The sequence below is a fragment of the Centroberyx affinis genome, unplaced genomic scaffold, assembly GCF_046629955.1.
Source record: "Centroberyx affinis isolate AG114_WGS23_722 - 3 ecotype Tasmania unplaced genomic scaffold, CSIRO-AGI_Caff_v1 ptg004593l_1, whole genome shotgun sequence".
NCBI lineage: Eukaryota > Metazoa > Chordata > Actinopteri > Beryciformes > Berycidae > Centroberyx > Centroberyx affinis.
Window position 1 is genome coordinate 370,001 of NW_027282210.1, and position 22,801 is coordinate 392,801.

Consider the following 22,801-nt stretch of genomic DNA (forward strand, 5'->3'; position numbering starts at 1 on the left):
TCCTGATGTCTGCCCCTCCCCTCCTGCTTGTCCGTCCATTCCCCCCCCCTTTCTCTCCTTCCCTCCCGAGATGTGGTTGTGGTTCTTTAAAACACACATTGTATGTGAGTGTGTGTGTGTGCATGTGTGTGTGTGTGTGTGTGCCTGTGTTCTGTTTACATTAGCTGCGGCTGAGTGACCAAAGCTAGCGCAGTAACAGGCTGTCAATGTGATTTATGAGCACATCACACACTGTCTGAGCCTGCCAGTCACACAGACACACACACACACACACGCACACATGCGCACACACACAGACACTCACAGACAAACAGACACACACACGCATGCACACACACACGTCTCTTCTGATGGTCAGAGTCACTTCATTAAGCTGACTTCTGACCAGTCCCAAATGCACCAGCGACACACACAAACACTGACTCAACATACACATACTCTCTCTTTCAATGCATCACTTCCACGCAGACAAGAAAGTATAGAGGAATTGCAGAAAAGAGGGAAGAGGGCAAAAAGCCACAGCCACTCATGCACAAACACTCCAAACGGCAAAGGGGAGATTTTCAGTTTTATCCTCTCCCTCTCTCCCTCCCTCACTCCCTTCCTCCCTCGCTCCCTCCCTCCTCCCCTCTCTTCACTCTCTCCTCTTGTTTAGTGAGTGAAGGCCTGCTGGAATCCAAAGCTGGTTAAAAACCCTCCTCCACATGTACGCCACCTGGCCTGCTACACACTACTCTCGCCAGTAGGGGGTGTTCTTCTGGGGTCAGACAATATACTTGGCTGATTGCTGGTTGTCTTGCATTGTACAGCAGAGACTTGGAAACAGCACAAGCCGTAAAAAAAGAAAAGAAAAACAGCCCGTGTCTCAATATCTGACAGCACCTGCTTGGGAGAGTTGAGTTAAAAAGGTGTTTTGCTTGTGACTGACGGCTCGCAGCTACTGGAAAACACTGACTGGTGGAAATGGCCTTAGTCATATCAGCTATATGCACCTCTGTAGGGAGGCATATTCCCCAAAGTGTATGTGTTTGTGCAGTGAACCATCACACATCACCCCCCCCCCTCTCTGTCCCCCACTCTCCCTCTCCGCATGTATGTGTAGCTATGTGACCAGTGTTTGCACTTGTCTAGTTGTTACAGGACAACAAACCTGAAAACTGGGACAGCACCGGAGAAAAGGGAGAAGGGGAAAGCGATTCAGACACCCTCTCAACATGCGAGTCAACCACAACTGGTTTGCTTTGGTCACGGTCGAGTTGGCTGACCGCTGTCGGCGAGGGGTAGGGGGGGTGGGGGTGGAGGGGGGAGCGGCCCACTGGGAGAGCGGGATGAGGGAGAGGAAGAAGAGGAGGAGATATCTAGGATGTGTCTCCTCATGCGTTTATCAGAAAAGTCTCATGAGGCCCATCGCTTTCTCCTTAAGTCTGTCTGCAGCGTGGTCCTCGGTGTGTGTGTGTGAGTGTGTGTGTGTGTACAAACATTCACCTTAGATACTCAGCCACTTACTGACACAAAAACCTCTCTCTCACACACACACACACACATAAACACAAACACATACACCAGGGCGCACACAGGTTATGACAGTAATCTTGTCTGATCGATTGGGATCCTCTTTGTTGTGCCATGTTGTGATCCTACTTTATCCTCAGTTATCCTACTGTACCACAGCTGTGGTTAAACCTGGCACAGGGTTTGTGTGTGCGCGTGTGCGTGTGTCTGTGTGTGTGTGCAAGAGAAAGAGCGAGAGAAGGAGGCTCCTAGCACTGGTGGGGTTAATTGACAATTAAAAGAGTGGCAGGCCCCTCCCACAGAGGGATTTCACCTCGGGCTTAGAGCCGAAGCCATGCAAATGAATACTTAGGAAGGATAGAGCACAGCTTAGCACAATGCTCACCGCCTTGGCATGGCATGCTAGTGGAAAAATGAAAATCCATATTCACTAATCCTTGTTTTGAGACAAGCTTGTACACAAAACAGACTAGAGAAAAGGAGCATGAGCGCAGAGAAAGGGAGAAGGGAACAGAGTGGTAGTCGAGAGAACTGGATGACAGCCAACATATGTAGTATTCCACATCCTATACGTTAGACCTTCAGTGAGATTTTTTTCCTTCTGAACACTACCATGTCAACCACTTTCACTGTGTTTAAGTGTACTTCTGTACTTGTAAGTGTACTTGTGTGTGCTTGAGCTGAGTGAGTGTGTACGTGGTAAAGTTCACCTCTTTCGCTGCTTGCTTCCCAGCCTGCTGCTGCTGTTGCTGCTGCTGCTGCTGCTGCTGAGTCAGAAGCTGGAGATGCAACTGCTCCTGCTGCTTCTTGTAGTACTCCTGTAACTAGAGACAGACAGAGAGCGAGGGAGAGAGAGAGAGAGAGAGAGAGAGAGAGAGAGAGAGAGAGAGGGCAGGAGGGGGATATAGAGAAATTTGAGGCGAATGAGTCACAACAGTTTTAATCAACCTCAACAATACCACAGTCTTCTAGCGGTGAAATGCCCGGCTCAAGTTAGACATAGTGACTTGAATAGGAGTCTAGAGAGTGTAATTGCTTTCTATTCCACAGCTCTCAGTGAAGGCCATAGTGTATTGTAGTGGCTCCGCCGAGACAGGCTTTATTGACAAACCGCACACAACAAGCAAACGCAGACCTGACAAAGACCACTGAAGTACATTACGGAGCTATTATGGTGGGCCAACTGGTTGGTTTGCGATGAACAGAGATTGTTTGTGAGCTGCTTGGGTTATACACACAGGAGTCACACACAATATAGGCTGCTCTAACTGTGACACAATAGCCCGCTTTCCAGTGAGGGCCAAACCTGGTGCTTGAACTTAGTTCCAGACTTCCTGACCCCTTTCCACTGGGTTGGCCTGGGCCAAAACAGGGCTAGGAACTCAAGTCCCACTACCTGGCCCTTCCAGATCCTCAGGGCCAAAGCTTTTAGCCCTGATAGTTATACATCATCACATTCTATATTTTTTCAAATAGGGGGTGTTGCTTAGTAGGGCTGAACAATTAATCAAAATTTTATCGAAATCGCAATATGGCCTACTGCAATTTTCAAATCGCAGGAGGCGCAATATTTGTTAAAGGCAACATGTGTGTCAAAATACCATTTTAAATTAAATATTGTCGTGCTGCAGAGATGTCCTGGCCTACACATCATATTCTACAGACTTAAGAAAACATCTTTGTTTGGTACAGATCCCCACAAAAATCACACCACAATCATTTTAATACGTTTTTCAATGAAAATGAGAATAATGATGTAAAAATTATCATTCCCTCTAATATTGCAAATCATATCGCAATTGCAATATCAGTCAAAATAATCGCAATTAGATATTTTTTCAAAATCGTTCAGCCCTATTGCTTAGCAACGTCTGTAACTGAGTGCAGCCATTCCTACATTAATGAGCATCTACCTTTTAGAAACTAGTTATGTTAATTCTTAAATCTGCATTACTTTCAGCTGCTATCTTAGGAAAAAAATATGTGTTGCATATAGAAAAATTAGACTTATACCGTATATTAAAACCAACATTGGCCTTATTTAGCTGTAAATACCCCAATTACTATCATTTGCTTTCCAAGTTTGACACACACAGTAGTAAAGGACTAATGTTAAAGGAACAAACGTTAAAGTAAAAAAAATAACTGCCTTTGCCTATGCAGGTAAGGCAGTTTTTTTTTTACTTTAACACCTTCAGTAGGCATTTAAATCACTGCCCAGCGATGACACTTTGTTTTTTCATGTGAATGATGTTAGCCTCATCCTGCAACCTTCTTCTTTTTTAAAACTTCCCACAACGTAATTAAAACTAATGTTACCATTATACTGTACATTTGACAGCAGCGTTGTCTGCCATGTTTGACAAGCAGTTGTGTAAGTTAGTTGTCATGGTTACGCATGGACCAGGTTGTTCAGTGGAAACACTTTAACAAGTTTAGCCCAGCGCTTAAGTTCCAGGCTAGAGTTCCTAGGCCAAAGTTCTTGGGCTTTTGGCCTTCAGTGGAAAGGGGGCAGGCAGGCAAAAGGTCCAATAACTACACACACAGCCTGCACCACTGTAGAGGAGACGCTAACTGTACAGGATAAAAGAGAACACGGTAGTGTGGCTTCTCGTACATACACACACACACACACACACACACACACACACACACACACAAATAGGGAAGATTTTTTCAGTGTACAGTTTGCATGACCGAACAGGATTGCTCCAGCCTGCAGGGTAGAAAATGCATGGGGAGAATAACGTATTCCTCTGTAAAACGCTTGAAGCCTGTAATGCTGTCATGAAACACCTGCTGGGACAGTGTGTGTGTGTGTGTGTGTGTGTGTGTGTGTGTGTGTGTGTGTGTCTTCACTGTACTGTATGTTTGTGCTAAGGGTTGGAGATAGTAAATCTTATATGGTAGGCCTGGTCTCGGGGCTGGTTCCATACCACAAGCAGATTAGAGAAAGGGTCCCATGTTGTTTATGGGCTGTCAGTACCATTGCCATGGTAACTGTGTGTCAGAGTTGGGGGAAGGGGGCAGGTGATTGAAAGTTTTCTATAGAAGTTCCTGGAGTCCATTTCCACACTGCTAGTGTCTCCTTTACCACTGTGATTACACTGATATTCCCTGAAATGAACCAAACTGCCAAATCAGTCTGAGCAATGCTAAATACAGCCTAAAACTGTGTTTGTGGAAACACACACATTTATGCAAGCTACACACATGGTCACAAAGACACACACACTTATACAAACAGAAATACAAACGTGTCCACCCACGCATACACACACACTCACACAAAATCATGCATACACATACACACTCGCACAGCCAGGCATGCACACAAGATACAAACATACACACCGAGGCACTCTCTCTCACTCACACACACACACACACACACACACACACAGAAACACAGTTCCCACTGACTGGCCACAGCTAGTCTGTTTGTTTGAGTTACTAATCATTAATTTACTCAGGAAGCTCCATTAAGATTACAATCTTGCTGAGGACAGCCAGGCAGACAGGAAAACGCAGACTGACCACAGAGCGTGTGTGTGTGTGTGTTTGTGTGTGGGCCGTGTGTGGGGGAGAGAGCCTCTAGAGAATGGATTGTACATGTGTCCATCTGCAGTTTGTCTTTGTTTCATGGCGCATCAAATGTTCAAAGAGGTTTTTCACAAGAGAATGACTTCACAACGCAGCAGTTGTCTTGGTCTCTCATCCGTCTGACCTTACAATAAGCAGCCTCCGCACTGCACACCGCTGCTCATCCTCACCACAGCCTGCATGATGTATCGGTCTTGCTCTTTTTGTGCCAGTGCGTTTTGCATTTCCAGCAGTTCAATTTTGTGTAATTTACTATGCTTTTGTACTATACCGTTTTTTCTTGTCCTTAATTTATTTTAAATACAGGACTCATTCTTTCTTGCTGCTCTCTCTTTCCATCTGTCTTCCCTCTCTTTTATCGCTCCTTGGGTGGAGTTAATCTCTCTTTTCCGCGTCACTAGCCCCGATCGCCTCCTCATCATACAGACAAATGCATGTGCAAGCACACACACACACACACACACACACACACACACACACACACAGGCACACACATACATGGCTGGAGAGTGGTGAGTTGAGGGAATAATTAAGTGATAATTAAGGTCTTTTTAATGATTTGATTCAGTGGCTCTGTGCATTAAGAGTGTGTGCGAGTGAGGCACTCACCTCTCCAGCCTATTACCATGACCTTGACTTTAGTGAACACACCAAGGAAGAAAGGCAGAGCAGCTGTAGCATAAGTAAAGGTTAGAGGAAACTTAAAGGTTAAAACACACACACAAACACACACACATACACAAAGAGAAACGTGGGCATGTAGCCACACACACACACACACACACACACACACACACACACACACACACACACACACAATGTAGCACTGGGCCGTAAACCTTACTTGCACACACTCACACAATACCGTATCGCCATGGGGATATGAAATTTAATGCTCCGGTGAGTGATGTGGTCGCTGATTGTTCTGTGTATGTGTGTGTGTGTGTGTGTGTGTGTGTGTGTGTGTAAAAGTGCCTGATTTGCAGATATAGACTAAGAGCCAGTCCATACTGTGGTTAATTAAGTGGGAGAGCAATGTTAAACTCAGTGGTTTTAAGAGCAGGAGTAAAATGTGTGTGCATGCATGTGTGTGTGAGTGTATATGCATTATCAACCCCCACTCCCTCCACCCCGCCTCCTTTTTCCTCGTTAGAGAAAAAAGAGCTGGTGAAGAGGTTCTTAGCCGTCTGCATGTCTGTTTCCAGAGAGCCAGCACATTTCACATTTCCATTATGATACATGTTGTCAGATCTTCCCACTGCAATTTATACACGCCTAAAGCTACCGCTCCTTATTAAATCTACTGTCTGTTCTAGCCTTGCATGTGTGTGTGCGTGTGTATTCCAGCCATTCCTATGCTGCAATTACTTCTCTATCTCCACACTCTTAATAGCCCTCTTCACCACATTTACAAGTTTGTGTGTGTGTGTTGCGTGCGTGTGTGGGGAGGAGGTCGCAGGTTAGTTTGGCTGTGTTTAAATATTTGACAGATCTGTTGGAGATGAAGAGTGTTTATTGGTTTGTGTCGACATGGCAACCCCTCTCTCACCTGCCGGGCACCAACACACTGCTGAATCACAGTGATTCACTGGCTGATGCTAAAAAGGTTATAAATGTGTGTGTGTGTGTGTGTGTGTGTGTGTGTGTGTGTCTGTGGGTGCATACACTTACCGGATCTCTCCCAGCAACAATGCTAAAGAGGCGGTACTCTAAATGACAATGTGTGCACAAGTGGATATGTGGATGTGTGTTTATCTTCAAAGATCTCCGAGCACTCAATAAGTCTGCTTTACTGGATACAATCACACCCAGTGTGTGTCAGCACCTACTAAAACAGACACATCCAAACACGCCGGCCTGGGACTGAGTCCAAGCAGTGTGTGTGTGAGTGTGTGTATAGGTGCAGTATGTGTTGTGCATACAGGCCTGTCTATGTGTGTGTGTTACCTGCTGTAGCAATAGAGCCTGCGGTTGCTGCAGCAGTGCCTGGAACTGTGTGTGTGTGTGTGTGTGCGTGTGTGTGTCTGGGTCTGGGACTGTGTATGGGTGAGTGTGTGAGAAGTGTGTGTGTGTTACCTGTTGTAGCCTGATAGCCTGCTGTGGCTGCAGCTGGACCTGGAGCTCTGTGGCTCTGTGTGTGTGAGTGTGTGTGTTTGTGTGTGTGTATGTGTGTGTGTGTGTGTGTGTGTGTGTGTGTGTGTGTGTGTGTGTGTGTGTGTGTGTGTGTGTGTGTGGTGTTACCTGCTGTAGCATGAGAGCTTGCTGTTGCTGCAACAGGGCCTGGAGCTGAGGGGGAGACAGGATCTGTTGCATCTGCTGAGGAGTGATCATCTGTGGACTCATCATAGCCATGGACACAGGCACCTGGGGACAGCACAGTGACACACACACAACTTTACATTTTTTACACACACACTAACATAAGCCTGCAGAAATCGGCCAACTCAATGGATTAGGCCTCGAGTAAAAAGGCCGACCACTACAGCAAGCTTAATGCATGACCGTGCATGCATCTGAATGCCCAATTCAAAACAAACAGTGTGAGTGGAGAGGCAGAAAGGTTGTGTCTGGTATGGACAGGTAAAGTTAGAGAGGTATGTTGCCTCTTATTCTCTGTTGTCAGTCGCTGCCAAGGAAAGCTGGCAGGAAACACCAGACAGACACAAATACACAGACGCACCACCGTACACACACACTGTTGACACTCTCCTGCACAGGACTGGCATTGTGAAAAAGCTGGCACTTTCTGTGACAACAAGCGGAGATAAAAGGCCAGATATGTAATCTCCCTATGGAATATAAAATCTTATCTGCTTCCATAAACACATGATTAGGACTGCCTCCGATTCTCTGTCCACACAATCAAGCCTGGCAGAGAAGAAAGGAACAACAAAGTGGCTATCTGATGAGATGCCTATCTCCTCCAAGGAAGAGCTGCAGGCAGGCAGAGAGAGAGAGAGAGGGAGAGGGAGAGAGAGAGAGAGAAAGAGAGAGAGATGGCGATTCTAGCAGATGTATTGTGCAAGCACTCTGAACACACATGCACAAACACTGTACACAGAGATGCGCAGCGATGCTAATCTGATTACAAATACACTATGTTAAAATGAAGACGTCTAACTATGTAAGTCACAAATCAACACACACACACACATGCATGCATAAATACACACATACACAAACAGGCATACACACAATCCTGCAGATTAAGTACTTTTCTATTCAGTAACTGAATTAAGTTTTGAGAAAAAGAAGGAGGAAGAGAAAGAGGGAGAGAGAGAGGGGGGGAGAGCAATGGAGGGAGAGAGATTTAGTTGAAGAGGTGATATTTTCTGTTTACAGGCTGAGGGATGACTACCTTCCTTCACTGCCTACAGCTCAATAAAGTATACTGCCTGCTCAATACAAATAATCCTGTCTGTTAAGAAGTGATGGTTTTAGCAGAGAAATATGAGGGTGAGTTATAACCCCTGAAATTGGCCATTTATCTATATTCACTCCGTAGAGAAATAGCAACCTCTCTCTCATGGTCAAACGGCTTGTGTGTGTGTGTGTGTGTGTGTGTGTGTGTGTGTGTGTGTGTGCGTGTGCGCACATGTGTGTGTGGGCGTGCGCATTGCTCTCCTCAGAGCGGTCTATCTACTCACCACCTGAGGGGCTGGCAGGAAGGGAGGGTGGAGGGATAGGGAATTGCGCGGTGGAGAGAGAGAGGGAGAGCTGTCACTTGTAAATTAAATCTGTAAGGGGCTGATTTGACTTTGTAAACAAGATTGGCCATAAATACTAACACCCTCCTCCCCACCCGCCCTCTGTTCCTCCCTCCCTCCCTCCTTTCCTCTACGTCTCTGTCTATCATCGGCCCCAGACTGTGTGTGTCAGGGCCTGTCCAATCCCTTATTGTAAACTGCTGTATTGCCATCAAACAAAGCGTCAACCCAACCTAACGCACTCCCAACCACATATAAGGGGAGAGGGATGGAGAGAGGCCAGAAGAGGAGGGGTTGGGGTAGGGAAGGCAGAAGAGGAGTGTCTTAGAGGGTAGGTAGATAAATGAGACAGATACACTAACAGTGCAAGGAGGTGTGTGGGCTACAGTCTCCAGGCAGGACTGCAGAGAGAATGAGAGAGAGAGAGGGAGAGACAGAGAAAGGGGTGAGGGAGGCGAAGGGTGGGTGTTGTGGCAGTTGGTGAGGAACAGGCAGAGGGAGTAGGGTGTGTGTGTGTGTGTGTGTGTGTGTGTGTGTGTGTGTGTGTGGGGGGGGTGATGGGTGTCGCTTGGCGTCATGCCAGCTTGCCCCCGCCGCCGGGCCTTGTCAGTCTAAGCTGGCAAATGAAAAGCTGTAATTAATTGCTCTTGTGCATCCCATTCTTCCACCCTGACAACTCATACATTCTATTTTATACACACCGCCATTGACATTTTCAAGTCACAGGCGTAATAATTACTGGAGTTATAGCACCTTTCTGTGTGTTGGCTGACGCACCAATGCCGGAGCCGAATTTGCTTGCATGTGTGCAGAGCGTGCATGTGTGTGAACATCTGTGTGTGTGAGGGTGTGTGTATGCATGTGTATGTGTCAAGGCTGAATGTGTGTGTGGCAGGCTGAATGCTAAGTAGTTAAGGTTTGACGCCATTAATTGCCCCTATAATCTAATATCACAAAGCGTGGTGATTACGGGGCGCGCGCCGCCACCGCCATACGACACCGCCAGCCCGAGAGCGGCGCCACAAAACAAAAGCCTCGCCATTAGCGATTTGACGGGCCAGGACAAAAGCGCCTCACAATGCGGAATTATATTTTCATTCGGCTTTGTCTCTCTCTGTGAATGATTTCTCCCCTTTCATTGGACTGTGAATAGGGAGAGCTGAAAAAAGTCAGCCATTTATTAAATGCATTTAATTTTTTTTCGCTGTCATCCCTTTTTTCATGTTGCATGTTAATTTAAAAGAGAGAGATGCGTGGTAGATTAGTGGGAGAGAGGTGGAGCTGGGGGGCGAGTGGAGGGGCAAGCAGAGAGAGGGGAGAGATGATGGAGAGGGAAGGATTCCAGGGAAGTTGGAAGTAATGGAAGGAAGGAAGGAAGGAAGGAAGGAAGGAAGGAAGGAAGGAAGGAAGAGAAAGGAGCCCTAGCTGGCAGGTTGAATGTTTGTGGATGGAGAGAAAGTGTGGCCTACAGCCTGAGGCAATGGTTGCGATGATGAAGGCACACACACACACACACACACATACACACACACACACACACACACACGTGCACAAACAGACATACATACACACACACAATCCTGCAGCTGCTTGATAGATGTGGAAAACGGGGCTGCTAATGATACTAAGGTTTCGGTACCTAAAATGTCCCTCCTATCATTAACATGCAAGAATCACTCATGCGTGTGCGCGTACACACACACACACACACACTGCTGAGGGGTCGGTGGCTGACAGAGGTCAACCACTGCCATGGAAAGAGGGAGCTGGGGAAGGAGGGACGGAGGGAGGAGAGGAGAAGCGAGAGACAGCCCTGTCGTTTACAGAGAGTGGAGGAGTAATTAGAGGGGTTGTTTGAAGAGGGAGTTTAACTGATTAACAAAGGAAGAGAGGGAGCGAGGGAGTGCCAGAAAGATGGGAAGGAGAAGAAGGAGAAAGGCATGGAGTCCCAAAGGGCTGAGGCGAGAGAAAGAGGGGGATGTAACTCGCATTTCAATGAGGCTCCATCCCTCTCTCCTCTCCTCCCTTGATGACTTTTCATTCTAACGAGGAGGAAAGCCCCACTTTCCATTTCAGATGAAACCTCAGGAAGAGAGGCAGCGAGAAAGGAGGCTACCTGATATTAAACCAGCACACAGCCAGGGAATAGGAACAGCTCAGCTCAGCACCAAGTTGATATATAGTCAGGCTGGTTAAGTGACTGCATGATCTGTGATTTAGGAGCAAACTTATGATTCACACCTTCGCCTTCCTTCTAATCATGCTCTGCGTCTTCAAAAATACAAATACAAACACCACATTTTCTGTGTTTTTTTAAAGATGCATACAAAAACACACCAAATAATCACATTTGAAAAAAAAAACAGAGAACATTCTCTGTCCATTCCTATTAATGGGCAATTATCAGATGCAGGTTGGTGCACACACACATACACACACAAACAGATGGACAACAGTGTATTGGGCGGTTAATAAAAGAGAAACGGTCAGCGTAACCCCCCCCCCCATGAGCTTAACAAGCGGATAGATTTACTGCTACAGTTATTCGCCCCATGCTGGCTCAAACTAAATGTCTGGCCAGTGTGTGTGTGTGTGTGTGTGTGTGATGGCAGTGAGCAGTGAGAAGAAAGGAGGCTATAATCAGAATCTAAACAGGCTCTCAGTCTAAATGATGTGGGCCCTGCCTCCGGGTCTATGGGGACACGCAGGAGAGAGGGATAATTGAAAAAATGACAAGGAGAAGGCAGGAGGAAGAGAGAGAGGCTGACACAGACCTCCTCCCCTCCTCCTCCTCATCCCCCTCTCCTGGTAGGAGCAAACCCCAGCGCTGTTTATCCCTGTCACTGAGCATTACCACCTCACCCTGGAAGGGACGACTGCCTCTCTCTCTCTCTCTCTCTCTCACACACACACACACACACACACACACACACACACACACACACACACACACACACACACACACACACACACACACACACACACACACACACCTACATTCACACATCTTTCCTGTTTCCACTCTCTTCTTCATTCCCTAATTCCTTGCCCTATCAACCCCATTCCTCTTTTTCCACCACTCTCTCTCTCCATCTAATGCTGTGTGGTTCGCTCCCCTGCTCCTTGTTGATTTAGGATTTGTTTATTCACCAGCTATCATCACTATCCCTCCTTCCCTCCCTCCCTCCAGGTAAACAGCCTGTCTGTCCTCATTATGCTGGGAAATGAGAGTAGTGGGGGTCCAGTGAGAGAGAGCAAGGGGGCTAGAGAAAGAGACACAGGCAGAGGGATGAAGGGGAAAAGATGGAGTTTGGGTGAAAGAAAGAGAGAGGGAGAAAGAGAGGAGTGGAGGGACTGCCCACTGTGCTGAGAGCGTTGTTTGGAGCTCAGGGCCAGGCCTCCAGTGGAGGTAAAAGGCCTCCATTGTGTGTGGTGAGTACCCCTCCTCCAGCTAATCTCTAGCAGGGCCAGGGGGCACATTACTCTGGGGGGAACTGATGAGCGAAGCCAGGTGGGGCAGGGGATGTTTAGAGCGTCGCACCGCCAGCTTCAAACTCCAGAACCCGCCCAATGTATTAGTAAAGCATTAGTAGAGAAGGAGTGGGGAAGTGAGAAGTGAGTTGCTGCCGAAAAATGTGAGTATGTGTGTATGTACAATATAGGTGTGTGTGTGTGTGTGTGCCAAAAGAAAATTGAGTTTCTTTGCATGTTTGTGTATGTGTGTTTCTTTCAATGCCTAATGCACTTTTGTCTCACAGCTCTTTTTATGCTGGCCAAGCCTGTATGCTGACGATGATGTGGTGAAGACACTGCAGTATTTTCATTAGCTCCTTGTTGAATTGCGCATGTCTGCAATGCCTGTGCTCGTAACTTTTATAAGCCAACTGATAGCCAATAACAAGTGGAACAATTTCCATTGCAGTTGCATTGGAAGTTTGCTTTTTCCATTTGACATTTCTCTTCAATCCAAATTACTCGTGGAAGGATTTCACAAGCTAGTAGAAGATTCATTTCAAGTTCCCTGGTTTCCTGATAAGGTAAGTCAGTCCATTTTGCACTAAACGTTTTATAGTTTGTTTTCCAGTTTTTGCAGTTTTTTCAGTAGTTTTCACTGACTTCTTTGTTCTAAGGGGGTTTAATCCTTTGGTGAGCATGTACTATTACCGAAGTATGCCTTGATAAGTGTGTTAGCAGTAATTTTAGTTGTAAAGTTGTAGTGGTGAGCTATTATTGGTGATTTGATTTTATTACATTGTTTGCCAAGTTGCTCACAGCTGGCAAGCATATAACTAGCGCAAAGCTGGTTTTCACGTTTTATTTCAAATGTAATCTAAATCATTTAAAATACACAGATGTATGAGTTTTGGCAGGTCTGTAAGAGTATCGAGAGGAGATGAGGGAGCTGAAAAGTATTGCTCAGGCTGGGGGCAGTTTAGAGCTGAGGGGCTTCAGATGAGGGCTGGAACATGTAGATGGATAGATGGCTGGCTGGCTGGATGTATGCTTGTAAGGATAGATGGATAGATGGATGAATGGATGAACTGATGGAGGAGTGAGGAGCGGAGAGGGCCTGAGCCTGCTGGGGAACACAGGCTGCTGAGGACAGGGAGTTGGGGTCTCCATCGGTCTGTCACTGGCTATTTTCCTGGTGAACTGAGCCTTGTCCTGCGCTCTATCCTGGGACCTCTCTGACAGAGGCCACGTACGCACACACACTCATACACACATGCATGTGGACGCACACAACACACAGCTCTCCCTGACAGGGGCCAGACAAATGGAAAAAACCCTTCTGAGAGGACGGCTGAAGTCCAGCAAGTTCAAGTGGAAAATCCTCCACCTCTTCCCCTCCCTCTTTCCCTCCCTCCTCCTTCCCCCATTCCCCCACTCCCTCCATCTAACGCCCCAGTGCTTCAGAATAAAAATGACAACACATTTCCAGAAACACACTCACACACACACAGACACACACAGACACACACACACACACACACACACACGCACACACACCCCAGGCACTTCATTGGGAAGTGTGAGAGGCCGTTATCGACCATATTTCATTACTGATTTCACTCATGTTTCAAATCACAAAATAAGAGTTTCACACTTGACTGGCCAGACCCAAACTCTCCTCTCCATCCTTCCCTCCCTCTGTCCACCCTCTGCCCAGAGCCAAACCCATTCCACTCTCTGCTCAACCTCCTCCCATATACCCTTCACAAACTGTCAGGACTCCATACACCCCCATCCCCGTTCCATCCCCCCACACACACCGCCCACCCCCCCACAGCCCCAATTCCCCCCACATCAAATAAGAGAAACTGCCAACTAAGCACTTTCATTGAGTGGACAAAAGGAGTGCTTTGGGAAAAACACTTTGAAAGGAAATAAAAGCGAGAGTGAGAGAAGGAACTGCTTCAGTACTGCAGACTCTGGGGGGCTAAACACTCATCTTTTCACATACTTCTGTTGATTGGTTAAAAGACTTTGAGCCCTGCCTCAGACTCTTTATCTTCATGTTTAGTAGTCTTTCACTTACATACAGTAGCTCAAAATAAGGCAGAGTGGTGGAAAACAATTTGCCCACATACAGCAAACTGGTGAATTATGATTGCGATATTGATTAAAAAGTAGTTTTCATTACGATAAAATCTCAGCCTCAAGACTGACTTGACTCAGTTTCTTCCTCCCACCTCTCCTGCATGGCTCCCTCTCTCCCTCTATCCCACTGTGCTGGTGCCAGCCCTCTCCAGAGAGCAGAGAGGCAAGCTAATTAGCATATCTCTAATGAGTCTTTTCATTTTTTTCCTAATTAAACGAGCTCCTCAATAATACATGAAAACAGGACACTGCGCTATTCAATTACATACGCATGGGCCACAGCCAAAGCACGTGCACGTCTGTATGTGTGCATGCCAAGCGGCAGTGTGTTAAGTGTGCCAAGCGTGTGTCTGCCAAGTGGGAGTATATGTGTGTGTGTGTGTGTGTGTGTATGTGCCCACCCAGTGTATGAGCGTGTGCCAAGTGTGTCCATTGTAGAGCATGCGTGGCAGGTCATGGAGGCATGCTATGTATCATGCTGGGTAATCCGCCAATTGCCACTCTGCCTGCCAACTGTGTGCCACCCTTTCTCTCTGTCATTCTCACGCCATTACCAATGAAGGAGGCACTCGTTAGATACCTACATACACACGCACCCACACTATATGAACATATCTATACCATAATTGGGAAGGATACTTTCAAAGTGGGATCTCTTACAGAAGCATGGCTTTGAACATGAGCATGGATGCTTTATTCCAGCGGCGCCCTGCTTCACACTCACATACATTCACACCTGGGAGTTGCTTGGTACAGCCACGGGTTTCTACTGCATTAGCAGTAGTAGTGGGGTTATCTGCCTTGCTTAAGGGCACCTTGGAGGTAGCTGTTGAGGGAGGAGATGGTATTACTATTCATTCATTCCTCCTCCTAGACGTTCCATGCCAGTCCAGGATTCACACCAGTGACGTTCTGGTCACAGTTTTGCATATCTTACCTCTAAAATGCAGCCCCATATTGTAAAAAGGCCAATTATTATAAGCACAAATCCATTGGTTTACTCCATCGCAGTAAGACAACCAGAGGACTTTCAGTTACCTTTGTCTCACTTTACTCCATGTTTTCCTCCATCTAATTACAATAGTTTATAGAGTATAAATGTAAAATGGCAATCCATTCCAATTTATGGACTGCCATTTGAAGTGAGTATCATCATCATGATTAAGTATTATTTCTAATTGTATAAAACCATGCTTCTGTTTCTTATTTGAAAATTAAAATGCCTCTTTCTGTGGACATTTTGAACAATCCAACAAGTAAATAATCACTTAAAATACCAGGATTCTGATTACTATGTTTTCCAGCAACTGTAACGGCAATTCTGTTCCACACAACCAATCCCTCCCCCAAGAGCTTGTCTGGGGACGTGAGCTGCAGAGTTTCTGCTGAATGTGACATATGACAGTGTGACACACACACACACACACACACACACAAACACACACAAACACACACACACACACACACACACACACACACACTGGATTGATACCATCTCACACAGCCAGCCAAAGACAGAGACCATCTCTGAACAACCAATCAGAAAGCAGATATAATCTCAGAGTTTCTTTTGCTCTCAGCTCAGATCCTCCCCTCTATTATAAATAAAGAAAAGGAAAGAGGAGAAATATGATGGGGAAAGGGGGTGTGGGGTGGGGTGGGGGGGCAGTGGGAGGGGGGTTGTCAGCACAGACCAAGGCTTCTCCAGAGAAGTCAAGACACAAAAAGACGTCTTCCCGCTCTCCCTCTCTCGCTCTGTCGTTCTCCCTCAGAGAGAGGGGAAAAATCTAATTATCGAGCTCCTAAAGATCTCATTATTGGCTGAGGCTCATTTGCATGTGTGAGAGCAGCCCAGCAGGAGCCAACCTGGGGACGGCCATTTTGTGCCTGATGTGAGCCACTGTGTCACCGTACAGTCGCTCACCGCCACCTCGGAAATGACTGGATTAAATGTCTTGCTCCACTCCGCTCTATCGCTCGCTCGCTCTCTATCCTGCCGATGGATGATTGCTTCAATTACAGCATTTGAGTGCAGTTTGGCGAGATGTAGAAATGAACATAAGGGAGGAATTAAATAAAAAGGAGACTTCTGCTCCTGTGTGCTTGGCCACCACTGAAATGGAGGCCTCTTAGTTGCTTAGTTTGTTTTGAGGTCTGATAAACAACCTCGCCGCTGCTACAACACACACACACATGCACACATACACACCAGTTGGCATGCACTTTGTGTGTCTGTATGTCTGTCTGTGTGTGTATACAAGCACACACGCAAATGTAAATGTGTTTGCATGTGTGTGTGTGTGTGTGTTGTGGCAGGGTGCGTGGGGCCATGTGAGCTGACAGCCACGACAACAGAGATGTAGTGTAGATGCCCTGGAGAGCACAGAGAGGAGAGCCAGGCCAGGCACCAACAAACAAGACAAACAAGACAGAGATGGAACGAGGAGAGGGAGGGGGTAAGAGCAGTTTGTGTGTGTGTGTGTGTGTGTGTGTGTGTGTGTGTGTGTGTGTGTGTGTGTCGGGGGGGTAGAGAAGACACTGGGTCAGGAAGGGAGAGCCTGAGCTGGAGGTGAAAGAGAAGGATGCTACAAATTCCTTCCCTCCTCAATCTAGCTATACGAAAATTTGAACTATTGAGGCACATGCATGCATATCAATTAAGGCCTACGTGCACAACATTTTGAGGTGATCTAGAGATGCAATTTTGCTGAAGAATATATATAATGTATTACAATATAATGCCGTATCTTTTATTCTTTTGCTTCTTATAAGTCACTTGTCACCACGTAATCCTCATTGATTTCTCCACCTGCCACTTTCTATCCAATGTAAATAAAGTGATTCTGATTGCAATTCAGATTTTGATTAAAGTGGTAACCCGTGAAACCCTCTTTTTTTTTTATTACATTTATTTTATTTTTGACATCTTTGGTGATAAGCGGTCAGCCATGCTCATGCTAACTTCTTCTTCTTCTATTTTTTCTAAAGAAACCGTTGTTGCTGTAAAGGCTTTTATGAACTGGCTAGAGGTTGAATCACTATTGTGTTATATGATTTAGTGATAAAATTGTATGTACAACAAATGTCAACAAATAATATATTTCCTTTATCGCAGCCCTCATGTCTGGCTTCAGAAAGAATCTAAACATGCTTACAGAGTCTTACATCTGCCTTCCTCTCTCTTCCATCTCTACCTTTGTCCATTTATCTGCTATGTGGTGGCCTGACTGGATGTGTGTGGTTATTTTTGGTCCGTGTTAATGAGGAGAGCAGTACACTAACAAGACTCCCTGCTGTTCAAGTAGACCCATGGTCCCACTTTATTGATATGAGATGAGAGCTACAAATCACACTTTTGCACGTATTAGGCATGTCGCATGTTTGGAAAAGATTGTCTAAAATGACCATGCACAATATCTCTGAGTACACACTAAGGAGGATACGTGTGTGTGTGTGTGTGTGTCTTGTCGGTGTGTCTGTCAGTGGGGATCCTGCACTCCGGCTAACCCCACTCTCCCTGCTCACTGTGGAATTTAACTCTGAAAACAACTCCATACCCCATCACTACAAAGACCCCATTCACACACACACACACACACACACACACACACACACACACACACACACACACACACAATCACAGACGCACAGAGAGAGAGAGAGAGAGAGAGAGAGAGAGAGAGAGAGAGAGAGAGAGAGAGAGAGAGAGAGAGAAGTATGCGCTTATTGACACTGTGTAGTTGACGTGGCAGGTTGGTGAAGGCAAAGCTACGGCGGCCAGGAGCTTAATAATATACAGATTCTGAGAAAGGATCACTTAAGTTGTGTGTGTGTGCCTGTGTGTGTGTGTGTGTGTTCTGACCTGCACAGGGCTCTGTTTGACCTCGCTGCTGGGGGAGTTGAGTCCAGAGGCTTGCTGGAGGAGGAACTGTCTGGCTGCCTGGAGCGCCTGGGAGAGAGAGAGAAGAAGAAGAGATGATGAGATGTTCCTAACAGACACACAGAGCAACACAGAGCCACACAATCACACTTCTTCATTTGTAGATAAAAACATGAACGCATTAAAATGAGCACACACACACACACATATTCTTTCATATTGGTCACTCTCAGTGCCCACTCTCTCTGCCAAGCTGTCGGGTCTGATTTCCTCAACCTGAGACGTCCACCTGGCACACGTACAGCATGTCTGTGTGTGTGTGTGTGTGTGTGTGTGTTTGTGTGTGTGTGTGTATGTGTCTGTCTGTCTGTTTGTGTGTCTACGTGACTGAATGTATCCCAACCCATTCAAAAACGTAGTCAACTTCAAACTCCAACCATCTCCTCTTTCCATTTTCTTTGTCTCTCTCTGTGCCCACCCCGCTGTCTCACTCTCTTCCACACCCTTTCCCTCCCACTCTCTCGCTTTGTCTTCCCACTCCCTCTCTCTTCCTCTCTCTTTTTCTCTGTGTCTCTCTTTTTCTGAGGAAGGTGCAAAGTGGGCTTTCTACATCCTCAGAGGCAGAAATGTGTCAGCATATTTGCGTGTGTGTCAGTTGAAATGTTTGTGTGTGTGCGTGCGTGCGTGCGTGCGTGCGTGCGTGCGTGCCTGTGTGTGTGTGTGTGTGTGTGTGTGAGTGTGTGTGTCAGAGTGATGTAAGGAACCGTTTGCTCCGCTTTGCCCCGGAGAGCTGTGACTAACCACCACCCACCTCTTCACTCCTGTTCTCCCCCTCCCTTTTCTCCCCTGTCTGCCCTCCAGCGCTGCCCATTCAAACCAGTGAAACCATCTTTCTCCCTCTCTCTTTCTCTCTCTCTCTCTCCTTCCATTTGTCTCCATTCCATCTCTCTGCCCTCGAGTGTTGCCGATTCATCCTTCCAACACCGCAATCTCAGCTATGCCTCCCTCCCCACTTCCCTTTCTCTCCTTTTTTTTCCCTCTCCCCTCCATTTCTGCCCTCCTCCTCTAAAAAAAAAAAAAGGTGGATATGTCTTTCTCTGTGTACGTCTTGCAGCGTTGCTCTCTTTTTAGGGCTGTGCTGTTTGTTGTAGTGTCAAAGGCTCCAGCTCTCTATCACCAAGACAAATCAGTCCCTGAGGCAAGGGCCTTTTTGTTGGAATGTCTGAACTGCTCCGAAAACAAAACAAGAAAACACCCATCTCAAAACACAAGAGCCGCCTTGCAATTACTGTAAACAGACACACACACGAACACGAGCACACACACACACACACAATCACTCACACGCACACAATCACTCACACACACACACACACACACACACACACACACACACACACACACAACTCATGACAGAGGGTTACAGAGGGGAGACAGCAGGATGCACATTTGCTTCCTCTGACTCAAAGGGGAAAGGTTCCTCAGTAAATATTGATTTATGAAAGTGTGTGTGTGTAAGTGTGTGTATGTGTGTGTGCGTGTGTGTTGCCACCACAAATTAACGGACAGAATGAGGGATGTACTTTACCATGGAAGCTCTTACTCAACCAACACCAGAAATCTATTCCAATGCATTATTTCACAACTACTAGAGTAAACTGAAACACTGCAAAACAGCACAGCACATATTTATATACTGTCTTCATATTTAATGCATTGTAAAAATACATACAATATGTAGATAACATTAAGTAATATCTAGTCACAAAAAACGGAGGGGGAGATTAGACAGACAGAGAGCGAGAGAGAGAGAGAGAGAGAGAGAGAGAGAGAGAGAGAGAGAGAGAGAGAAAAGCTCTCTGTGTAATCACATTCATGGTTGAAGTGATGAAAACCATCTGCATCAAGCACACTTGCTACTTTTGCTGAAACCGCAATTAAAACACACACACGGACACGGTCATGGACGTGTGTATCCACACGCTCTCTCTCTCTTTCTCTTTCTCTCTTTCTCTCTCTCTCTCTCACACACACACACACACACACACACTTTAACACTTAAAAAAACTTCTTGGGAACCCCCCTCCCATTTACTGGCTTGACCTCAGCATTAAAGCAGGCACAGACACACACACACATACAAACACAAAAAAAAAAAAAAAAATACCCGCCCAGTTCGTTGGCATGTGGTGTGAATTACTCCTTAAACACCCTGTCTGCCCAAGAGTGTGTGTGTGTATGCATCTGTGTATGTGTGTGTGTGTATGCTCGCGTGCACAATTGTGTGTGTGCATGTGTGTTGGCAGGAGTGGGGGAGGCATGTCTGGCAACAATAAGGGACAATTCCACCCAAATTACCACCCTGATTACCACTATATTAAAGAGCCATTTATGGCTTTCATAAACGCTACAACCAAGCAGAGGTGATGCCTGTCTCCCCTCCTGTGCCTGTATGTGCGGATGTGTGTGTGTGAGAGAGAAACAGAGAGAGAGAAAGAGAGGGAGAGAGAGATAGAGAGAGAGACTCCTCTATCAAGAATTTCTAACACAGCGTGATCCTGTAGATATTTAAATACGATTTACATAAATACGCTGAAGGTTTATTTTTCTATTTTTTATTCCAAATGTCCCACTGCCAATAGGCAATACTGTGGCAATGAGCTTCTGTAAAGTTGCCATTTTACAATATCTGTCATCATGGTTTAGTATGTAGGCCAGTAAAGACACATATTTAAAAGCTGACAATCATATTCATATTTGACTAGCAAATTCATATTACAAGGTGTGCAAGTTTAACAGTAAAAAAGCCTGACTTCAGCTGCGTGGGCTTGCTTTGACTGCACATAAACTGAGACAGAGGGCAACAGGTTTGGTGTAGTCCATTCTCTCTGCCACACACACACACACACACACACACACACACACAACCAAACTTTCTCTCATCTCTACTTTGTCAAGGAACACTCCTCTTCTCTCCTTTGGCTCGCTCTCCTTTCTCGACCCTTCTCCTTCTTTTCTCCTTCACACTCACTCCTTCCCTTTCTCTCTCGGTGACCTGGGTGAGCTCTAGCATTGTAACCCCCCCCTCCTCACCCCCCACCCCCCACCCCCCCTCGCCCCTCCACCTCCCAGCCCCCCCAACTCCCCGCTCCCCCTGTGGCATTCTTGGGGGCGCGCTGCACCTTTAAAGAAAATATGAGGGAGGCCTAAGAGGGAGGCCCAACAACAGAGTCTTTGTGCTGCCGCTAAGCACATACACACACACACACACACACACACGCACACACACACACACACACACACACACACACACATCGGTGGTGTCAGACAGGTTTTATTAGAGTGAGAGAGGGAGGGAGGAGGAGGAGGAAGGGGAAGGAGGGGTGAGGAGGTCACTGCTCAGCTTGGAGGCCTGAGAGCACAGTGTGTGTGTGTGTGTGTGTGTGTGTGTCAGTTCAGTGTGTGAGTTCTTCTGACTTGTCATCGCTCCCCTCTGTAAATCATCGCCTCTGACACAGCCTTTAATAACAGTGCATTTTTTAATTCAGTAGGGTCACACACATGCACGGCCACTCTCACACTCACACACACACACACACACACACACACACACAGAGTAAAGGCTAGTTTCTCTCCTTAACAGGATTCCGAAAAATGGCTGACAACTATGTTTCTTTGACTGGGCTGAAGGAGGAGGGTGGGTTAGAGGGGGGGGTGGGCCAGCTAGAGGGTCCATTAGAAGAAAAGGAGGGAAAATTCATTTTGTTACATGCGCATAATGGTCTTGGTGTGTGTATGTGTGTGTGTGTGTGTGTGTGTGTACATGCACACAGACACTTATATGAAAGTGGATTCCATTCAACACACTGTAGCTGAGATGCCAGGTTACAAATATCTGAGATAAGAAGGAAAATGCAACAACAAACATCTACAGCAAGGCCAGGCCTCCCCTGATACATTCTCCATTTGTGTGTGTGTGTGTGTGTGTGTGTGCGTGTGTGCGTGTGTGCCAGTGCTTGGCTCAGGTTGCTAAAGCAAACAGGTCTGCTGTGTGATGAATCTGGCCTCTAATCCGCCCGGTGTGTTTGGGTGAGACAGGGAGAGAGAGAACGCAGGAGTAAGCACAGAAATCTAAACAGAGAGACAGAAAGAGGGAGGAAGACGAGGAGGGGGGAGAAAGAGAGAGAGAGAGAGAGAGAGGAGAGAGAGAGAGAGGAGAGAGAGACAGGTGGGTACCATATGTTGGAGTAATCCGTCAGCACTGACTGAGGTCCATTGTTGACGGCCGAAACGAAACAAACCCGTCTCCCCCCCTCCTCCTCGTCCTCTTCCCCCCGTAGATAAACAGCCCCGGGGCAGACAGTGGGCTGTCCTTGGGGGAGAGGGAGGAGGAGGAGGAGGAGAGGAGGGAGGAAGGGCAAGGGGGAGGCAGGTGGTATCAGATTTCTTTGCTCTTAGACCAAGTAGGAGAGTGTGCAAAAAAAAAAAAAAGGAAAGA

At 46.6% G+C, this 22,801-nt stretch overlaps 1 protein-coding gene across 1 annotated transcript in view; it reads right to left on the minus strand.

Moving 5' to 3' along the window:
* foxp4 (forkhead box P4) overlaps window positions 1-18,369 on the minus strand; it is a 40,707-nt gene extending 22,338 nt beyond the window's left edge. Inside the window, 3 exon segments of the mRNA XM_071544486.1 lie at window positions 2,215-2,336; window positions 7,357-7,479; window positions 18,286-18,369. Coding sequence (XP_071400587.1) covers window positions 2,215-2,336; window positions 7,357-7,467 — 233 coding nt within the window. The 5' untranslated portion in view covers window positions 7,468-7,479; window positions 18,286-18,369.
* Between the last annotated feature and the right edge of the window lie 4,432 nt (window positions 18,370-22,801).